A 21,407-nucleotide genomic window follows, 5' to 3' on the forward strand; every position below is an offset into this window, starting at 1 on the left:
TTAAAGTGTCCCCACTCAACACTCTAAGACCCACCTCAGTGAAACCAGCCCACTGATCTCCAGTGCAGTGTATATATGTTTCACAGCCACTTCCTAATGAAGAACCACATAAAAGTTGTTTTACTTACTGGTCCTGCCCCTGCCAGTCATTCGTCCTCCTTCACCATCCACATACATAGATGATACTGTAATAGTATATGGGGTGTCAGGTTGCAGCTTCTGTAACACTACACTATTCTGCCTCCCTCCAACTGTAGTCTGGAGTAAAACAAAACAAAGATAAAAATGCCATCTATAATAACACCGTACATATTTCACTGTACATATTATGATATATAGCTATTGTGAACTGAAAGTTGACTATATAAATAAAACAGTAACAAAATTCAGTACTATATGGCATATTCATTGTGGCTGGTTTTCTAAGATTTCCAAACCCATGCAAAGCAACAGTTAAGTATCAACTATCAACTTGTTCTGTTGAATAATAAAGACCTCACATATTGAACTGGCATTCAGACACCTGAGCATGTCATTGGAATTTTCATTTTGAAGCAAAATTTTTAATTGTGTTAAGGTATTTGACTTTCATTTCAAAGCCTAAGTGTGAATGAAAATTCTACTACCTGCTTATCTATACCTGCAGGTACCAAAATACCTTTAAAAATCTTATCCTAATCACTTCTTCTTTATGTGGCTTTTGAACCTAGATTTAAGCCATTTTTGTTTTTCCCTCATCTTGACTGAAAACCAGGATGGTCTTACAGAGCCACACAGAACTACCACTTGAAAATTTCGCTCTAAATTTCAGAGGAGCTACTGATCTAATCCAATAGCACGAGCAAATTAATCAAACATCACTCTACCAAAGAAGCTGGCTTTTCTAAAATGTACTTTTTCTTACTTATGCAGATTAATCTTTAAAAGCATCATATACTTCATATTCAATTCATTCAACTAAATTCAGCTGTTCATAGAAAAGTAAAATCAGATGCAAAAATATCCAGCCAGTTCTAAAGTAACTATGCCTTGATACGCTTCTGAGAATGTAGGTTCTGGGATCATAACACTGCAACAACTGTATGTGGTTTCCTTCTAAAGCTGCTCTCTGAATCACGTAGGAGTAACCACAATAGCTTCATATTACAGTATAGTGCATTTTCAGTAGCACGCATCTTGGGTAAACTGCATGATTGGAAGATGAGCTGGATCATGGTTCTCAAACTGTGTTGCATACAGCATCAGTAGGTAGCTCATATTGCTCATCCAAAGCTGGCTGGTCACATGGTGTTGGCTGTCTTCCTTTTCTACAGCTGTTAAATCACCTTAAAAGGAGCTAAAATGCCTTAAAATACCTTCAAGAGGCAAGGATTTCTTAGGCTGATCTCTTTCATTGGACCAACTGCATAGTTGGGATAGAGTTAGGCAAGCTTTCAAATGCAAGACATTCTTCATTAGGCCTGAGCTTGATTAAAATGAAATACTCTTCTAATAAAACTTTTTCTTGAAAAAACTGTTACAATTACCACCAAGACCACAACTTGGAGAATGATATGAATAGTCCTGAATTATTTACAATATGATCCATGGCCAAGTCCTTCCCTTTGGACATTAAGTACACGAGGCACTTTTACTTGTGCTTCACGTGTGTAGAGGGTAGAGTAGCACTTTAATCAGACCGGCTCTGAAAGTCACTCTAATTAAAGCGCATCAACATCCCCATGCTTCAAAATGGCAATAGGGGTGCTTGAACGACAGTCCATTCAATGAGCAGTTCAAAAACCCCTGCCACGATTTTGAAGTGCGGGGACACTGATACATGACACAAAGGAGGCTGCTGGAGCATGGTAATTGCTATGCTCCAGAGAACTCAATTAATCAAGTCTGCTCTAAAGCACTGTAATTACAGCACATCGCAGCAGCCTCTGTGCTCGTGTACTGGCACCCTCTGTGAATAAGGCTGACTAACCTGGGCTGTTTTAATTAACAGACCTCATTTGAAATTAGCCTATTTTCTATATTAGCTCTCCACAGCTTATATTCCAATACAAGGGTATGCAACTCCTGGCATGCACGCTAGAATATGAAACATGAAGGCATTTTGCTTGGCGCACAAGCCTTGGGGCAAATGGTGGGAATTGGCTGGGGCTGCTCTGCCACAACAAGAATTGGGCCCCTTGCAGCTCCCCCACCACCCACTCCTGACGCACCAACATCTTACAAATTGAGATTGAGGGTGTTTATAGTACTCTGCCCAAAAATGCTGCCGATCCCTGTTTTAACATTTTTATTCAAGTGGTACAGATTTAATGTATGAATATAGCTATCTTTATTTTCTGCTCTGTACAGATTACATGGTGCTGAAACTTGTCAAGAAAATGGATGTTATCCATAGCTATAAACAATACATTAGCTTGTCAACTGCACACACACAACTCATGCACATTAATTTTAAACATAAACTTTCATCTAAAAATATCTTCAGTGAATATTCACACTGTTCCAATTTGAAACAAAGGTACTGTGATAAGTCACTGTTAAGAACAGGAACCGTATTTCTTTCCGTGTCCTAATAATTACAGGGCTTAAAAATAATTACCGATTGTTCAATGCCATCCCCAGATATAGGCTGGTAAAGGACCCTGTATCTCTGCACACGACCGCTGGCTGGATCCCACTTGACAGTCAAACTGTTGGAAGTGGCGTTGTATACTTGAAGGTTTCGTGGACCACTCTTTGGTGCTAATACAGAGTTGAAGGAAAGGGTAAAGAAAGAATGTAAACAACACAGGGCCAAGGTCTGCACTCCTATGTGTGTGCTAGACAGCACAAATGTGCATTCAAGAGCAGAATTTGACTCCAGTGTTCACAATTAAAAAAGAAGAGAATTTAACTGGCATGTTTGTAAAATAATAAACATATCTGAACCCAGTGTTTAACATCCTTCCAAATACAGCATAATATTTATTAACAGGATGAGATCATGGCCACAAATACTCCATTTGTTTTTAGGAAGGTAATACCAACTTTTTATATTCTAATATAATAAAGGGCTTAGTCTGTCTATGTGTCTGTCTGTCCATAACACTTTTGGCCAACTGCACATGTGCCACCCAGAGGGCGGGTGGCAATTGGCTGTATGGGCCCGGGCTGCACGGGTCCAAGTTTGAGCCACTGCCAGGGAAGTTTGTGGCAGCAGCGAACACATCCCAGCCACCCAAGCAGTGGGGCTCCCCCATGCGTCCCTGCCTGAGGGCGAAGGGGGGTCATGGTGGCGGCGCGTACCCACCAATGCCTGTTGCCGACAGCTACCAGAATAGCCAGCAGGGAGGGAGGGGAGCGAGGCAGGAGGAGGCAAAGTGGGGGGTCACACTGGTGGCTGTTGTCAGGGCCTGGCGGTGGGGAGGGAGAGATGGAGAGAGGGGAATGGGAAGGAGTCCCAACACTAACTGGGGCAAGGAGGGGGAGGTGGCAGGGAGGGAGGAAGTCTGTTCAGGCCTGGGGCAAGGGGAGGTGAAGGGGGGAGTCATGGTGGTACTGTTGGGCAACAGGGAAGGAAGGAAGGGAAGGAAGCAGAGCAGGGAGGTGGGGGTGACAGTGGTGGTTCCCCCTCACCACCCGGCCCCGACAACAGCTGGCAGGGAGGGGGAGGCGGCAGGGAGGGAGGAGAGAGGAGGTGGGGAGAGGGAGCCCCAGCACCAGAGGCTGGAAGAGGAGGCAGCAGTGGCGGAGAGAGTCTTTACATGGCTGGCCCCAAAGGGTGAGTGGAGACCATGTAAACACTCCCTGAAATACATCATTCTTGACAGGCAATTAGTTAGTAACAAAATATCTGGGAATTCAGGCTCTTACCTTGTGTTGTTATAGGTACCAAGGGTACTGGAAAAAAAAATCCACAAACAAGTTTAAGATATATTGCCTTTGTTTTTAAGTTAACACATTCTAAGATGCACACTATCCCTTTCAGGAATCAGTTACTTACATGTCCGCTCACTGCCAATAAGGTCATCACTTTCTGATTCATCAGGATAGATGGCAGTAACTGAGACATCATATAATGTGTCTGGGGTCAGATTTTCAAAAACCAAAGTATTTTCATCACCGTTTAGGATGGTCTTGTGAGGGGAGAAAAGGATGAGATAACTGAGAAATTTCTTCACATTGTGACATCATATTAGTAGACCATTAATCAGGACCTGCAAGCCTCTACACATGGAATTCCCACCAAAGTCAATGGGAGGGCTTGCAAGATTCAGACCTCTCACAATTTAAATTTCAAATACAAGAATTGCTCAGAGAACTTCCTAGAGAAAATGACACTGTGACTGACTTACCTCTTGTTTTTCTGTTCCACCATAGGGTCCCCAGGTTATTCTATAGAGAGAAACATCTGGAGCTCCATGATCCCAAGTACCTCTGAAACTCCGTTTTGTTACGTCTGTGATTCTAAGATTAACTGGTGCTGGAACAGGATCTATCATGAAAAAAGGAAAATCTTGTCAAGACAAAAAAAAAAATACAGTCCATAAATAGTCACAACCACAAAGCTACTTAGATAATGAATTTTCTATGCATAGATGTTGCTCTCATGTACACACTTTCCAATGACTTAGTGATAATAAACTGCAGTATTACTCAGCCCTTTTACAGGGATTCGTTTTTCAACATTTCATACAGCCAGGGCATCAGCCAGTATACAGTGGGTCTACTGATTTCAGCGAAGCTACACCAGGCTTACAGCAGCTTAAGTCTTTGCTCATGGGTTTTAAGGTCAAAAGGAATAATTATGAATATATATTCTGACCTCCTTCAGCAAGTATCCTACATGAAATTCATTAACTTGCAACTGAAATGCAGCAAATCTTTTAAGACATTCAAGCTTGATTTAAAGATAAGAAGTTAAAGTAATCCAGAATCTACCATTTCCCTTAGTGAGCTGCTCTAGTGTTAACTACCCGCACTGATAAAAACTGAGTAGGCTACAGGGCTTTTTAGAATCAGATTAATTTTTCTCTATGTAGGATCAAAGATTTTTTTTAATCCAAAAATTTGTCCCCTTATTTTGTAGAAGAGAAAACTGAAACAGAGAGTGACTTATGACATCTTATGTGGATTCACAATGACAAGCCAAGGGCATAACATAGATGTCCCGATTCCTAGTGCTATGCCTTATCTACAAAAAGCTTCCAAAGTCACAGAGACACTATCTAGCAAGACACAAATACTTACATCTATACTAGGGCTGTACAGATGCTATTCTGTGCAGCAGATCTGCTTATATAGAAGTTTTAAAAAATCTTTATAAATAAAAAATGGGAAAATATTTATAAATACATCAAGTGACTTTCTCTACAGAATAAAAATATAGAGAGGGAGAGAAACTGTTGTTTTTTTCACTTGGCACTGATGGATGGATATTAATGACAGATAATTGTCTAACTCAACTCCATCATTCTTTTCCACTTCCAGGCCTTGTCTATATCACAAAGTACTGTTACCATGTAGCAGATATAGCTCTCCTGGCCAAAGCCTTGGTCTGGCCAGGGCTACACCCACTGGCCCCAGCTGACAGGCCTGGAAAGAGCCCCACACCCATGGGCTGCAGGACGAAACAGCACAAAGTGCTGGCCTTGGCCAGGGCAGCACCCACTGGACTGGGGCAGGAGTGGCCCTATGGCTCCTCCTATGCAAAGGTCAGCTGGGGACAGCAAATGTGGAGGTGGTATGCAGGTCCCCCTTCATGTGCCTGCTTCCTGACTGGCTTCCTGGTGTGCCTCACTGGCCAGGGTGCTGCAGTCATGCCTTGCCTCCATGCCACCATAGCCTGAAAGGTGTTGTATTGCAATCACCCCTAGTAAATCCTGGATCTGCCTATGCCTCATGACAGTGGGAGAGGTGGTTGCAGGGGCCCACAGGCTGCAGGTCAGCAACTTGTGAACTGCATGAGGCCTGTGGGTTGCCAGCTAGACAGCCCTGATATAGGAAGTGAGATCCCATCACTTTCACCCTCTGGTGCATTTCCTTTCTTCCTAGTCATCTTCTACATCTTTCCATAAATAAAAAGCTTTTCCAAACACTACCTCTAATCTCATAGCTTCTTACTCTCCTACTCCTGCTCCTACAAGTCCTTTCTATCCCCTGCCAGTGACTCATCACAAAGAATTTTGCTCACTTCACTGGTCTATGCTGTCTGTTCTAAATGGGAGTTCATCAGAGGAGAAGTTGTCCATTACTATATGTGTCTATACTATATGTTTGTACATGACATTACTGTAAGTTCAATATGCTGAAAATGAAGCACAAAAATCTATTAAATGATGCTGCTGCCCAAATTCAGTTTGCAGCACATTTTGTCTAAGAAGCATCTAAGAATGCATGTTGAATAGCAGAATTAAATTAAATATTCCCACAACTTACTAGTGGTGGCTTCTGCAGCTACTGGTAGAGATTCTCCTTCATCATACACAGCAACCAGCTGTACATTATACAAGGTTTGTGAGGCAAGATCAGGAAGAACTGTGCTAGTTTTTGATCTATCAACTTCCACCTAGGAATAATAGCAAAGAAGTAAGAATTGCAGATTAACGTATTGTTTCAGAACAGACCATGGTCTACAATGAAATATACCAGCATATACTGTTCTAATTGTGGCTACTGGAGCACTATGCAATCTGCACCCCAGAAATACAGAGGGGAAGCCTGGCAGCAAGGAGGACTAAGGCACTGTTAAGCCACTGCTGACTTTGAGCTGTTCCAAGAGCTGGTGTGAGTATAGTTAGGCAGCCACAAGAAGAAGAGTAGCTAATTTACCATAGCTCATATCCGGTTGCTCAAGAGCAACAATACCACACATAAATTCTCCAGGGCCTGCTCCAGGAGAAATCCCCACATCCTTTGTATAGGCCTGACACAGGTACGTGTGAAGTTTGTAATATCTACCAAGAATGTCATGTTCTTTCAATATTTCCTTTGCCAAGAACTGATGCTCTCTGTATTCACTAGCTGTTTTTAGTATTATCCTCCAAATTGCTAAATATTTACTAAAATGTTTCCAATCTACCTCTTTAATTTCATCTTCATCAGCTATTTTGTATCTTAGTATGTATTTGCGGACTTTGCCAGGGACAGGATCCCACAAAACATTCATGCTGCTGTGAGTGATATCTTGAATTCTTAAACTTCTTGTTCCAGGTAAAGGTACTATAAAAAAGACAACAATAAAAGCAATGAGTGGAGATACTATTCCCAAAAGAGGCAGACTGATGGCTCCCAAAGTCGCAAGAAATTCTTTTCACATGCGTGTTTAAAAGAAGAGAAAAAAGGTAACTGTTCTGGTCATCTGTTGAGCAAGTTCAACAAACTATTCTGCCAGTAAAATACTACAGAATGTTTATCTTGGTGATTTTGAAATTAATATTGGCTGAAAAAATACCCAAGTACTTTCTCATAAACATAATTTTCATTATAAACAAATTGAATCAGTTTCCCTTACCAGGTTCAAAATGTCATTTCTTTTAAATCTGGATACTGGTATTTTGAATGGACAGTATTTCAAACATGTTTATTATTAAAAAAAACAAGTTTAATGCCAATATCCCATATGCTCTCCTTAGGTGGGCTGAACTCAATACAGGGTCCCAGAATGAACAAGGTAAGCAGACTTTGGGTATTAGTAGTCCCAGGTAATGTGAGCCACTTTAACACTTCCTTTCTTAACTTTCTTCCACTTTGTTTGTTAAAACAAAAAAATCCTTTTAAAATCCATCTCACTTGCATGGAAGTTGGTCCAATGTCATAGGGTATAAGTATTCTCTCAGTAAAATTAGGACACTTAAAACTACAGAAGCTGTTAGGAAAATTGACTCTCTTTCATCAAACTTCAATCAGCTAGTCAGGAAGAACTTTATTTTTCTTTTTAATTAGATAATTCTCTGTTAAATCAGCATCAGGACATTACAAACTTTAGAATAATTAAAAATCCATACCCATGGAAAAGAGTACCTCCATTTAAGGAAAGTGTCATATAAATAAATAACTTAAGGCTAAGATAAAATGCAAGTTAGTTACTTATTACCAAAAGAACAAAATATAAAGCAAAAGTGAAAAGATCCATACATGTTACTTCCTGAGAGGTAAGTGGATCACTGTTGAGATCACCAAATGCTGCATAAACAGTTAAAGTGTACTCTGTATTGGGGATGAGGTCTACCAACTGAACGTCAGTCTCTGATGGCCCAACACGCATCTATAAGTGAAAAGTATACAGTGTTTAATTTTTATACAGTGTTTAAAAATTGAAGAGAGCAGAGAGGGAAAAGAAAACAATGATTTAATTAAAAGAGAATTTTGTTTTCAAGATTTGCAGTATATTTACAACTTCCTGACTGATGTCATTGTATATAATACTCCAGTCAACGTGCAACACTTCAAAATATATGCCTGCCTTTACTATTATAGCATAACCTATAAATCAAACAGCATTTTTCAACAGGTTAGGCAAAACCAAGGACATTTTTCATACCTCTTTTTCTGTAGCTGGTATGGTGGCATTAACAGGTTCATACATTAATACATAACCCGTGGCTCCATCAAGAGGTTCCCATCTCACTCGCATGGAAGTTGGTCCAATGTCATAAGCATTCAGGTTTCTGATCGAAGGGATTGCAACTGTCAAAATATAATTTTTTTGTTTCATTCACTTTTCTGACTCTATTTCTGCCTCAGGTCCACCAGTTAACATTGTACAGAATTCACCAGTGCTGCTGAAAACTGGTCACTTGAGAGCAAGGAGACATAGGGTGAGCAGAAAAGGTATAAATGTTGTAAGTGGTGCCAAACTTGAAGCACAGATTTCTGGCAAGAGTGTTCACTTGCCAAATTATCTTTCCAACAGTTATAACTGTTCTTTAAGTGTGCATCAGGATTGTTGAATAGTCTATAAAACCAAAATTAACTGATATCGATTCTTGATTATCCATCCCCAACTAGCTTCTGAATTTGAATTATAAAAATATTTTTTTCATGTTCTCTCTCCTCTGCCCTTACATATTTTTCAAATTCTGCAAAAATTAAATAGTAAAAAGAAAATCTGACAAAAATGTGTTATAAATTCTGCAATATAGTATATATCTTATATAAATATATATAAATAATAATATAAATATATGTAAAATAAATATAAATACACTATAAATAAGTATAATTTAGAGCAATCCAATGGGACAGAAGTGAATTACTAAATGATCAACACTTTGACAGGCTCAAGAATATTAGTCTTTCATGCAACAGCAATATACATGATACTATCAGTCATTTAAACAGCTAATAAGGAAAATCCAATAACCCAAGGTATTGCTGTAGGCATGTCTTTTATATAACTATGTAGGACTGGGCATGTGTTACTACTGCAAAGTGCAAGTCAATCTGAGACAACATATAGCTGCCAACAGTAGGAATGAGCTGTGTCATATGGAGGTGCTTGAGTGAAAGCACATATGTCACAGCATTTCTGGACCATACTCTGTGGGTTTATGAATTCTGTCTTGGACCGCATCTCCATAGATCTAGTCTGGAGCACCATTTGTACAGTGGTTGCTATGGGTTTGGAAGGAAGCCAGAATTAGGGCATAAAATTTTCAGCAGGCAACACAATTTTGTCCTACAAACTCCAAATACCACATCAACTTATGAAGAACTGCAATACTAAATGTTCTGAAGACTATACTTTGTACAGCACCAGTTGTTAAATATGCTAACTCCGTTGGAATTCTAACTTACGAGTTGTTTCTCTGCCAGCCAGAGGTTCACTGCTTTCATCTTCTACCACAGAATAAACATTAACAGCATATTCTGTTTCAGGTTGCAGATCTTTCAAAACAGTAGTTGTTTCCATTCGGCTTACATAAAACTATATAAAAATAAAATCAACAATGATTAAGTGTACAAAAAGGTATCTTTATTCTATGTGCTATTTTTTCATCCCTTCAGACAATTTATCCCTGATGTCATTCCTGAGAAGTCTGAAAGGCTGCAGTATAAAATAATTTGACCATCTTCTGCATCTTCAGTCTTACAGTATTCTACCATCATTATTTTTTAAAAAGCCAGCTGGAGAGTTTTAAGCAGACATGTTTTCAATAAGATTGCACCCATGTACGAGTGTACAATTTGATTAAGAAGATTCCCTGTTTTCACAGGTGGTGTTTAGCTACACATTATTCTAAAACAGGGAAAGCAGCTTGGATTTGTAATTCAATGTCCTCTTCCATGGTTTGGAAACAGAATTTAAACAGTTAAGCATTAAGGAAAATTTATGCTGGTAGAGCATATACTGTATCAATAACATGAAGAATTGTCAAGAAAGAGGAATGTTACTGGAATAAAAATGACACCAGAAAAGCAAGTTGAAAAAAAATCAGCATGGGCTAAAATGGCTGCTCCTAGCCTAACCAAAGGCCAAATCCTGAAATCAGAATTTACCCTGCCAAAACTCCCAATGCAGGATTGAAGAGCGTTGCTCCAGTGTCATCATATAAAACTCAGCTACAAACTATTCCACAGCCTATTGAACCCATCATCCCTTTACCTAGTAACCATGACACAGAAAAAATAATATTAAAAACAGGCCTATTCCACTTCCCTGACATTCTCAAGCACATTCTTCCCACCTTGCACAAATCTTACCATGTGGTGAGGCACTATGCTTCATTTCTAGGTTGGTGCATGCAAAATGGGAGCTGGTGTCCATGGCATGCTCTAGAGGAGGGTGCCCCAAAAGTACTGGGAAAGCAGCATAGAAATACCCCAAAAGCCCACTATATCTAGCTGCCACCATGGCTAGGAAATTTCCAGGAATGCACCTATTTAAAACAACATATGATTATGGAATCATGAAGCAAGAGAATTACTAAGGAAATGTCACAACCAAGTACTCTCTAAGGCATGACATTTTATTGCTGGTTTAATTATTTTTAAAGGTCTATGTTTATCTTAGTATGTGCCTTTTGGTCATTTTTTTCAAAACAAGAACTCAAAATATTTTTGGCCAAGTATACAACCCTTTTGTAAACTGTTCTCTGACACAGGAATCCTTTATGATTTTGCCTTACTCAACATATATTCATCATCCTTTCAGATCAGCATAACTCTCAGGTTGGCACCACACTATTTTGGCATAACCTAGGTGAAAGAAACTTCTGTATGCAAGAGCTCAGGGTTCTTGGAGATGAGACTGGGCAGAACTTCCAAGTACTAACCTGCTGCGGTCTGCCTCCAGGAACAGAATAATATTCAATCCTGTATCTATCCACACTCTCAGGAGGTGGAGTCCATTTTACTCTGAATGAACGAGGTGTCACCTCAGAAATAACTAAATTAGAAGGGGGTGGCAAGTCTCCTACAGTGTTGAAACAAAAAAACGGCCTTTAATTAATAAGATCACAAAAGATAAACATGAAACTCAGAACATACAAGGTAGATTGGTTAAGAAATAAATAAAAGTCCTGCTGACATTTGTGTCTGTGGTCACTCTCCTAGAGGAGCTACTTCAACAGCTAAGGAGGGTGTTTTGTCCACCACAACAAGATGACAAACCCTCTTTGAGTAGTAGCCTCCCTCACAGACATATGCAAGTTCTCTCTTCCCCCTATTGCGCCCCCAATATTGACATTTGATAGGGGGAACCATGAGCTGCAGAGGCACTTGTTCCGGGAGAAGTTTTTGCTTTGAGCTGTCAGGCAGCAAGGCTGTAACACTGCAGGCCTATTAAATTTCAAATTTAGTGTCAATCATCTCGTAAAGTACCCACCACCCTGAGACATACTGTATAACATCTTTCCCATGCGCCTGACTGGGAAGAGGGCAAGTTTAGACAGCCATGTACTGCTGTTTTAGGTACAACACACTCATTATTAAAGGGGAAGGAAGGACCCCTGTGGTGCAAGCCAGGTTGTCTGTGCAGTTTCCTTGGGACGGCAGCTGAAAAAACAGCCTGTGGTTTGACAGGGTTCCCAAATAGTAACAAAAAGGAATTACCCAGCCAATATATTAAAACACATGTGCTGAGAGGGGATGAATTATAATACAAATGAACACGCACCTGGGCCTTTGACACTGTTACACAGGTTAACAGTTAAGTCATCGACAATGTTAGCCAGGAAGGTGAAATCCGCAACATTGTAAGCATGGGTCTCATCCGGATCTGTTGCAATCTGTTTCAACTCATTTTCATCTGCATTTTTAATACCTTAAATATAAGATACAAAAAGAAAATATATTTGACACGAACTGTAATACATACAAGCAAAAGCACAGGTACCATGAAATGTATAACTTCTTTCATATTTTAGGTGTTCCCTTGTATTCATTTAAGAAAGTTTGGCTAGGTAGGTAATTCAGTTTCAGATGCTATTTTCTGCCCCTTTGTAAAATACTTACCAATCGCATAAAGTTCTACTCCCTCATCCCTGAGTCTCTTGGAAGGGGCCACCACATCATCCTGTGATTTGCCATCAGTTATGAGAACCCCGATTTTACGAGCTCTAGGCCGCAAGCCAGCTTCTGGTTTGAAGTTATTTTTCAGGATGAAATTCAAAGCCATTCCTAATGTGACACAAAGAATCTAATTAGTTATCACTGTGCCTGATTACAAATTCATTATAAAGACACCTGGATGTATTTTTCCTAGGTCATCTCACTCTGATTCAGTTGTTCTCCTCTTCTCACCATTTCAAGGGCCATCATCATCATCCACATCAAATACAAGCTTATCCTCACTTACTGGGACCTTCACTGGTTCTACCCTTGCCACCATCCCTGCTCCCAATCCTTCTCTCCGTTTTATCCATGATTCCAAGACCTTATCAACCTAAATTTTCCTCCCTAAAATCTCTCCTGAAAAAGACACTTATACTCAGAACCCTTCCCTTTGAATCCAAAACTGCAATATCATTCATCATATTGACCTAGTAGTACCATCTTGTGTATCACAGTATGTGTCTGAACTGTTTTAGCTATGCCTGAACTACTCTGTAAGCTCCTTGAAGCAGCATTCTTTCACAACATATAATACTGGGGCCACTAATTATACTTTAAATGATTTATGTCAATTATTCAAATAGACTATTAACACAGCTAAAGGAAAACTATGGAATTGTGTAGTATACCTGTTAGAGTGTTGCCGCCTTTGTATGGTAAGTTGGCCACAGCTTCTAATAAGGCCTGCTTGGTTTTATAAGAATTGAGTTGCCATTCTGTTCTGGGATCTCCACTATACTGCGCAAGACCTGAAAAAGCAGGTATCAATTCATTACTAAAGGGTTGTGGCACAAGTACATCTAAACCTTCCTTACACCTGTAAGACTTACCAATTTGTACTTTGTCTGGACCGATATCAAAGACTTCAACAATACGAGCAATGAAGTTCCTGATTGTTTTAAAATTTGGCCGCCCAATGCTCCATGAGCCATCCACCAGCAGCACAATATCAGCTTCTGCTCTGGTTTTACACTCCAAGCCTGCCACACCAAACATAAAAAAATCATTTAGTCATATTAAATTGTTCGTGTCCTTTAATGATTTCCTGTTTTCTCCTGTCCTCTCCTACACTACATAGCACACATTCTGAGATGACTCCTAGCATTATTCATTGACCTTGGTCTGGCAATACCAGCTCACTGTGAATAAACTAAGTCCATGACACAAGCTTTATAATTTTCCTCACAAACACAATCCTTCAGAAGTAGCCCTTTATGACATGTCAAGGTTCATTAAAATGGTTTTCCCTACCATAAAAGGTTTTACCTAGCTTAATATTTAGTAATAGGAACCGATTTAATTTCAGATTCATTGAGGGTGTATTGTATGAAAGCCAATAACTAACTTAGAAGTGGTATTGCCATATATTAAATGAACTAAAGTCAAAGGATTAAAATGTGTGAACATGATCAAATTATTCAAATTTACATTATTTTAGTCTAGCATCAGTGGCTAAGCTAATGTCCTGTTCTCAGTTATGCAGTGGAAGGATTATTATATATTAGAAACATTTTCAGGTAAACAACATCACTAACATTAAGGGAAATAAGATAAATTAATATAGATGATGCAGAAGTTTGCACAGTTAGATAAGCAGAAAAAAGGTAACACAATTTAGATGAAGATATGCAAACAGGTACACAAGGCAAGAGACACAGAGGTGACAAAAACAAACATTTATATAAAGTTGCAACATTTTGAAAAGGTAGGAAGATTTCTCAGATCCTCTATTTACAAACTATGGAATAAAAATATGTATAATTTCAGTTTCATCATATGGAAAATCAGAAAATATTTATACAAAACAAAAATATACAAGTGTTTAAATGATCTTATCAGCCATTTGCAAAAAAAAAAAAAAAAAGCTTGCTCTCTTTTTCTGGAGATTGTGTTACCAGCTGCACATTTTCTGGCTTCCTGCCATCAGAGCTTCTGGTCTTTATATGGAAGAAATCCCATTGAGAAAAATCAGCCACACTCATCACAGTTGAAAGATATTGTGATTTCATATATGTTCCACATAATTGCTCCAATACTGTAGACTCATGAATATAACTACTCCATGTACCTGAGGGCTTAAAAGCATGATGCTCTTCTGCATAGAAAATATAGATCTAGTCTTTAATCAGGACAATAAAATAGTTTGTGGAGTAAGGTTTAAGTAAAACCTTATTAGATAAAAAATGTGCATGCATAACTTTATTAAGGAAGTTAAGATTAGTTCCATGTACAGTATAACCAGTTTACTATTTGGGCCTCTAATATTTTCCAACTCCCATGATCCCCATATTAAAAATTCCAACAAAGTCACTATATATTTTTTCACTATTGAATACACAATTTACATTCCCAGATAAAATTTCATTTTCCACAGTAACCAAGTCTCTAATGCATGCATTAGAAAAACTGCTTGGCTTACAGAATACAACACTGCAGGAAGGAATGGTAGCTACAGTAACAAAAACATAGTAAATATTCCTGGTGCAATTATTTTTCTGCCAGCTTCTGTCCTGATTCAATAGTAGCATGCTGTTATGTAACCTCTTTCAATGTTACTCTCTTATATTAGACAACTTCTTGCTGGTTCTGTAAATTCTCTTATGCACGATATTTCAAGCATAGAATTCTTCTAGTCTCACATGGTAAACACCTCTCCAAGCTCAACAACTACTGCTATGTTGCAAAAAAACTTGCAATTGCAAAAAAGAGTAGAGGTTTCTGCCTACCTATTGTAAAAAAAACCTGGAAACTATGTATTTAATTGTTGGCAGTCTAAAAAGTAGTTTAAACCTGCTTACAGACGTTTTTAAATGATGGAGTTTTCTAACTGCTATCAATACAAGTTTAATAATAACTCATATTATTTTTACATATGATGATGCAGAAAAGTCAAAAAGAATATAGATTTGACTGAATGTTGTGTTTGGCAGGAAATAATTCTCTTATAAATTTAATTTCTGTAAGATCTTTCATAGTCGTTGGACTTCTTTTCAGGGCCAGACTTTCTAGTCCTGACGTGAAAGAAAACTGCCATGATTCCCATGACTACAGCAGGGAGTTCTTCACTCAATGCACAAAGTAGAGCTGGGCTACATAGCACCTCCTTCCAAACCAGTCAGTCTATCCAGATGCATAACCAATACCCCACAAAGGAAAAGTAGAAGTCTTCAGGCTTGTCTATAGAGAGGAAATGTCCTAATAGCTAGTGCTGAATAACTATTCAATTGTAGATGTCCTGCACTTACTCCCTATGTGGACGCTTTTATTTTTTCTCTAAGAGTGCCAGTATCCACTCAGGGAGTTACAGCATAGTAGCATCTCTGCTCTAAATTCACACCCTCACTATTTTGCAATAAGTTTATGACTTTTCTATGTAAACAAGCTCTCACCCCTTACATCTCCTGTTCCTTAATCCTTCACACAATTCCCTGGGGGTAAAATTCATCCCTGTGCAAACAGCAAGCAGAATGTCTACCCCCATCCTCCCCCTCTCCCCATTTAGAGACTATTTAAAACTCTCTATCTGTCCTTCTAAGCAATTCACTTATGTGGCAATATTCTCTGTTCAGGGATGTCACCCTATGACTGAACCTGGCCTTGAGTGATCAGCAAAACATGGGTAGCTCAACAGATGTCACCTCCTATAACAAAGGTGAAACAAGCTATTCTCATACATCTGGGCACACTTTAGGGCGGTCACTTAAAACAGGAGGTCTTTTGCCAAGGGTACAAGTTTTATTGCATATTAAACCCTGTAAGCAAATGTTTATGCTAGCTAAATGTGTTGCACCAGCTTATGAGAAAAAAATATGGTAAAATGATAAAACTTCTTAAAAATAGGTAAAAACAAGTCAAAGGCACGCTTTCCTGCTTACCTGTGGTTAAAATTGGTGTCACAGTAGTATCTGAAAGGGTGGTCATTTCTTGTCCAACCAGTGGTGTACTTTCTCCTCCTTCAAACATTCCAAAAACATTTACCTTATACGTAGTTCCTGCCCTACAATAATTAAAGATAGATTAAATATAAAGTTAATTTGGTCAGCTAAATCCTGATGTTTCTCCTATGAAAATACTGGGATTTTTAGAATTTTTTTTTACCACTGCTTAGACGTATCTGAGCCTATACACCTATGATGAGGCCTATACTTTTGGCTTGGGGTGGGAAGAAATTTTACCTCCTAGTAGGCATGGCAAAATCTTGGATGGAAATACAGTTGTGCTGACAAAGAGCACTTTTGTCACTTCAAGGATATAGAGTACCTACAGGACTGTGTAGATGAAATGGGAGCCCTAAACTGAAGCGGTGGGTTTTAAAAAACACAGCTTAAATTTAGAGCTGATTAAACCCCTGTGTCATGCAAACATCCTGCTGATGTACCTGCCTCTCCTGCAGGGAGCAGAGGGTAAGCTGCCAGTGGGCAGAGTGGTCCCTGGGCTGCAGAGGCGGCTGGTGCTTCCCTCCGTGGCAGCCCCTCCAGGCAGCACCCAGCCGCAGACACCCAGCTCAGGCAGTCCCGGGGGGCACTGAAGCCATAGAGGGAAGCACCAGGCCCCCATGCAGCTCAGGAAGGCAGGCAGGCTCGGGGAGGGGGGTGGTACATCAGGCTCTCTGCTTTTCTTGGGTGGAGCTGCTTTCCCAGGCTGCTGCCAGGCTGCATGCAGGGCTTCCTGCAGAGGTGTGGAGCTGCACAGAGCCCGGTGCTTTGCTCCACAGATTTAGGGGCAGCAAGCTAAAACTCCTCAAAGGAGTTTTAGTGTGCTGCACTCCAAGTCATTTAAGGTGCATTACACCACCAAATTTCCTACAGTGGCTGGAATTAATGCGCAATATGCCGCTGAGGTGTGCAAACACTAACACCATTAAAGCAGTGCAAAAGCATTTAGCCCCCTTTAAAGTATCATGCACACACACCTCTCTTTTTGTCTACACACAGCCTACGCCAAGATAAAAATTATTTTTGTCAGCTATGCTGCATCTCCACAAGGGGGGTCTGTCATCATAGCTATAGTAGCAGAGTCTCTACAGTGTAGACCAGCCTTGTGTAACTGTTAATTTCAGCAACAGTTTTGTCTGTACGTCCAGGGTCAGATCCAGGGGATGGGGCAGGGGGTGTGGCAGCATGGTTATACCTTCCTTTGGCTGTGTGGTGCCTTTGCAGTAAGCTCTGTGAGCTCACCAGTATATCAGCACAGCTCCTCCCAGAGCTCCTCAGGTGCCATGAGATCTGAACTCATCAGCTCATTGGCACCGGCTCTGGCCAGAGCCTGAATTGATCAGCTGGTGAATTCAGAGAGCTCACAACAGATGTGGAGTTCCAGCAGGAGTTGTGCTGACATGCTGGTGTGTTCAGAAAGCTCACTATGCATACACCACACAACCAAAGGGGTCTGGCCACAAGCCCCTTGCCACAATCCTAGATCCACTTACAGTAGGGCCCACAGTCTTTCTTACATGCGCATAGAAAATAATTACTCAGTTTCATTCTACAAAAAAAGAAGGTTCAGAAAAATAAAATCCAAATTCCTGACCCTCAGCTGGTATAAACTGGCATGTTTCCACTTAAGACAATGGACCCATGCCAGTTTATATCAGCTGAAGATCTGGTTCCAGATCTGAGTTGTAGACTGTAGTTCATTCATTTGAAGACAGGTTTTAATGGTGCCGTTCTTAGGACATTCAGCTTGCATGCAAGCTATTCCTCATGCTCACAGGCAATTCCCAGAACCATTTAGGTATTTGACATGCTCAGACACATCCCTTTAAAATTCAGGTCTTTTATTACAATAACCATTGAACTGTATCTGAAACTAAACTAGACACCTTTGACTTCAACTAAAAAGCCCGGAGAGAGAACCCAGTCTTTCCATCACCTCCCCAACTAGTGCCAAACATAGTTTCTCTCATCTGCCCAAACGTAGAGGATAATGAGAACTGAGCTGGGCAATCTGAGAGATGGCAATGAAATCCATGCTACCAGGCATCTGTCTGAGGCTGAACAATGCCCTCAAACCTACTACTCTTAAGGGCTTTTCTTATTTATGAAGAATGCTCTGTCTAGCATTTCAGTCTCAATGTCATGGTGGCCTCCATACAGCCTTAACTACAAAAGCACTATCACTTAGGAAAATGGTTTTATTCTGAAAAGTACATATATTTAATAAACATATTCCTGCAAAATACAGATGGTGCAGTATGCTCCTTACCTGTACCACTTGATTTTCAAATAATTGAATAAAATATTAACACATTAAAAATATATGATTATACCTAAGCTCCTCCAATACAACCGTGTTGTCATATGGCCCCACTACTAATTCTCCAAGGCGCCTATCTTCTCCTGTAGGATGAAAAGTTACTTTATATCCTTTGACTTCCCCAGGGGCTGGCTCCCATGATACTCTGAAGCTGGACATAGTAGAATCAGAAGTTTTCAGATTTCTGGGTGGCTTAAATGGAGAGGCTGCAATGTTTAAATAAAAATAAATCCATAATTCATATAATTCATATTCATGAAACCCACCAGAAATATCACTCTAAAAATTTTGCTTACAAATATGGTCTCAGTTATTTAATTAGTTATATGTATTTTTTTTCAATTTATGACCAATATTTTAAAAGTAGCTATTCTGGGCTCCTGTTGCTTCTGCTTTAACATACTTGAGAGTACTGAGAGGTGAGTGGTAAAGTAAGCAGCTCCTTAATTTAAAACAAGAAAATAAGAAAATTACCCAGCAGCAGTGAAATCAAGCCCAACCATCCCTTATAAGACTTCTTATCCTCAAGACTAAAATCATTTGCAGTATTTCTCAAAGGTGCAGATTTAAGCTATTTCTAGTGAAATTAATACATTCTGAAGCTGAGGCCCTTCATAAAAAATGTTCTGCCCTCTTAGTAATCAAGAGACATAACCCCCTCCACTGACAACAGCCTTGTCACTGTGGTGAGGAGAGACAGCAAGTCTTTGAGGTGGTTAGGTCTCAAGCCATTTAAATCATCATTGGTCAAAAATCAAACCATTCATTCCAACTGGAAACTAGCTGCCAGCCAATGCAGAACATAGAGCACTGAAACCAGGTGCTCCAGGTATGGCACAGTGTTTAACAAGCAAGCTGCTATGTTCTGGGCCTCTTATTGACTGATTTGATTTGAACCACATTGCAATGCTGTAGTCTCAAGATGACAAAGGCTGAGGTCACAGCAACTAAAAAAGAAATTGTTTTAGATCCTAGACCAGGGGTCGGCAACCCCCGGCATGCATGCTGAGCGTGGCACGCAAGGCCATTTTGCTCAGCACGCCACAGCCAGCCCCAGCTCTGGGTAGCTGCTGCCAGTCAGGAGCCTGGGCTCTCCCAGCAGGGCTTGCAGCATCCCAGCTGCCCGCTGGGAGCAGCCTGGGCTCCTGGCTGGCAGCAGCTACCCAGAGCCAGGGCTGGCTGCAGGCAGGAGGCTCCAAACAGCTGTACCGGGCTCCGGCATCAGCTCTGTACCGGTGCGTGCACCCACATGTCGGAGCAGGCAGTGGGGGAGGGGTCTGATGCAGCGCAGCCCCAGTCTCTCCCCGGCTCCTGGCACAAAGCTGATGGAGGGGCTCCAGAGCCTGGCACAGCTGTTTGTAGCCAGCCTGGGCTCTGGGCAGCTGCAGCAGGCAGCGGGCAGGCTGCCAACAGCTTCACCAGGCTCCATAGCTCTGGCATCAGCTCCGTGCTGGTGGCAACTGTGTGCGCACTTCAGAGTGGACAGCGGTGCAGCGCACCCCACCCCAAGGTGCCCATGTAGTTGCAAGGGACAGTAGGGCTGGGGGGCAAGGGGCAGTAGGGCTGTGGGGCAAGGGGCTTTGGGTGACAGGCACAGGGCAGCAGATCTGGGGGGCACAGGGCAGCAGGGCTAGGGTACAGGGGCTTTGGGTGGGGGGCAAGGGGCACAAGCAGGGCATCCTGCCATGTACCCCTTGCCCTCATATTGTTTCTCTGGCATGCCAGCACTCCGGCACCTTCCAAGGTAGGCATTGTGGGGGTTTTCAGTGCTCCAGCCAGAAGTGTTTCCTGCCCCTGCTCTAGACCAAGGATAACCAAAATCCTGCAATGCCCTTGCTGCTCTACTGGAGCTGTACAAACACAGCTGGAGGACCAGACTTGCCCTCAAATTAATGTTTTATGGGCCCACAACTTCATTCAGTAATTTCTGTCACATTTCCCAGGTGTTTCCTACTCCTGTCTAGATCAGCATAAATCATAGACAGAACTTTATCTAACTATTTCACAAATGCGCCCCGATCTTCACTAAATGCTGGGCAAACTGTCCAGCAGCACTGCCTTCATCAGACAAAATAGATATGTGACATCAGTGTCTTGAAAACACCACAGAGTGCACTTCCTCTAACCCAACAGCCTCATACGTATGCAGAAAAAGAAAGGGAATAAAATGGACTTCTGTAGAACCTTTCAAGGTAGCCCATGGGCCAAAAGAGAAATTACATATAACTATATACCAAGTTAGAGGGAAAAGTTTGTTAACTCTCATTCAAATACACAGGAAAATCAGATATATATAAACAAAAAGATATCATCATGGAAGGCCTTATTTCAACCCCTAAATAAAGACAGGTTCAATATGAAGACTGTCCACTATTCAAAGCCTTGACTAAGGTTTAACATACATTATGGCGCATCCAGAGGATTCTGAGACAGAATTTTTTTTCTCTTCAAAAGAATGCTCCCTAAATAGTTTGCAGAAATTTTCTATTAATCCCTGCTCTTAATTTCTGTTAGTTCTGTTTATTCTTTGGTCTTGAAAGGTCTGGCAAACAACAGACTGACACTTGGTGCAACCTACCACTGTTTTTCTATCCCCTAGAAGCATTACATTTAATCAT

At 40.6% G+C, this 21,407-nt stretch overlaps 1 protein-coding gene across 4 annotated transcripts in view; it reads right to left on the reverse strand.

The window, feature by feature from the left end:
* Positions 1–21,407, reverse strand: part of COL12A1 (collagen type XII alpha 1 chain) — a 133,896-nt gene that overhangs the window by 66,634 nt on the left and 45,855 nt on the right. For 3 of the 4 annotated variants that reach the window (XM_006262249.4, XM_014596676.3, XM_014596675.3), the window contains 17 exons: positions 18,803–18,995; positions 16,410–16,531; positions 13,365–13,514; positions 13,164–13,283; positions 12,436–12,600; positions 12,098–12,244; positions 11,256–11,395; positions 9,778–9,907; positions 8,522–8,667; positions 8,116–8,245; positions 7,061–7,200; positions 6,418–6,547; positions 4,335–4,474; positions 3,983–4,115; positions 3,853–3,879; positions 2,600–2,742; positions 129–258 (listed from right to left, as the gene is read on the reverse strand). In XM_006262249.4, coding sequence (XP_006262311.2) covers positions 129–258; positions 2,600–2,742; positions 3,853–3,879; positions 3,983–4,115; positions 4,335–4,474; positions 6,418–6,547; positions 7,061–7,200; positions 8,116–8,245; positions 8,522–8,667; positions 9,778–9,907; positions 11,256–11,395; positions 12,098–12,244; positions 12,436–12,600; positions 13,164–13,283; positions 13,365–13,514; positions 16,410–16,531; positions 18,803–18,995 — 2,286 coding nt within the window. The remainder of the gene's footprint in view (positions 1–128; positions 259–2,599; positions 2,743–3,852; positions 3,880–3,982; positions 4,116–4,334; positions 4,475–6,417; positions 6,548–7,060; positions 7,201–8,115; positions 8,246–8,521; positions 8,668–9,777; positions 9,908–11,255; positions 11,396–12,097; positions 12,245–12,435; positions 12,601–13,163; positions 13,284–13,364; positions 13,515–16,409; positions 16,532–18,802; positions 18,996–21,407) is intronic. The other variant, XM_059731248.1, reaches the window with a different exon arrangement.

This window comes from Alligator mississippiensis, chromosome 1 (assembly GCF_030867095.1).
Source record: "Alligator mississippiensis isolate rAllMis1 chromosome 1, rAllMis1, whole genome shotgun sequence".
Lineage (NCBI taxonomy): Eukaryota > Metazoa > Chordata > Crocodylia > Alligatoridae > Alligator > Alligator mississippiensis.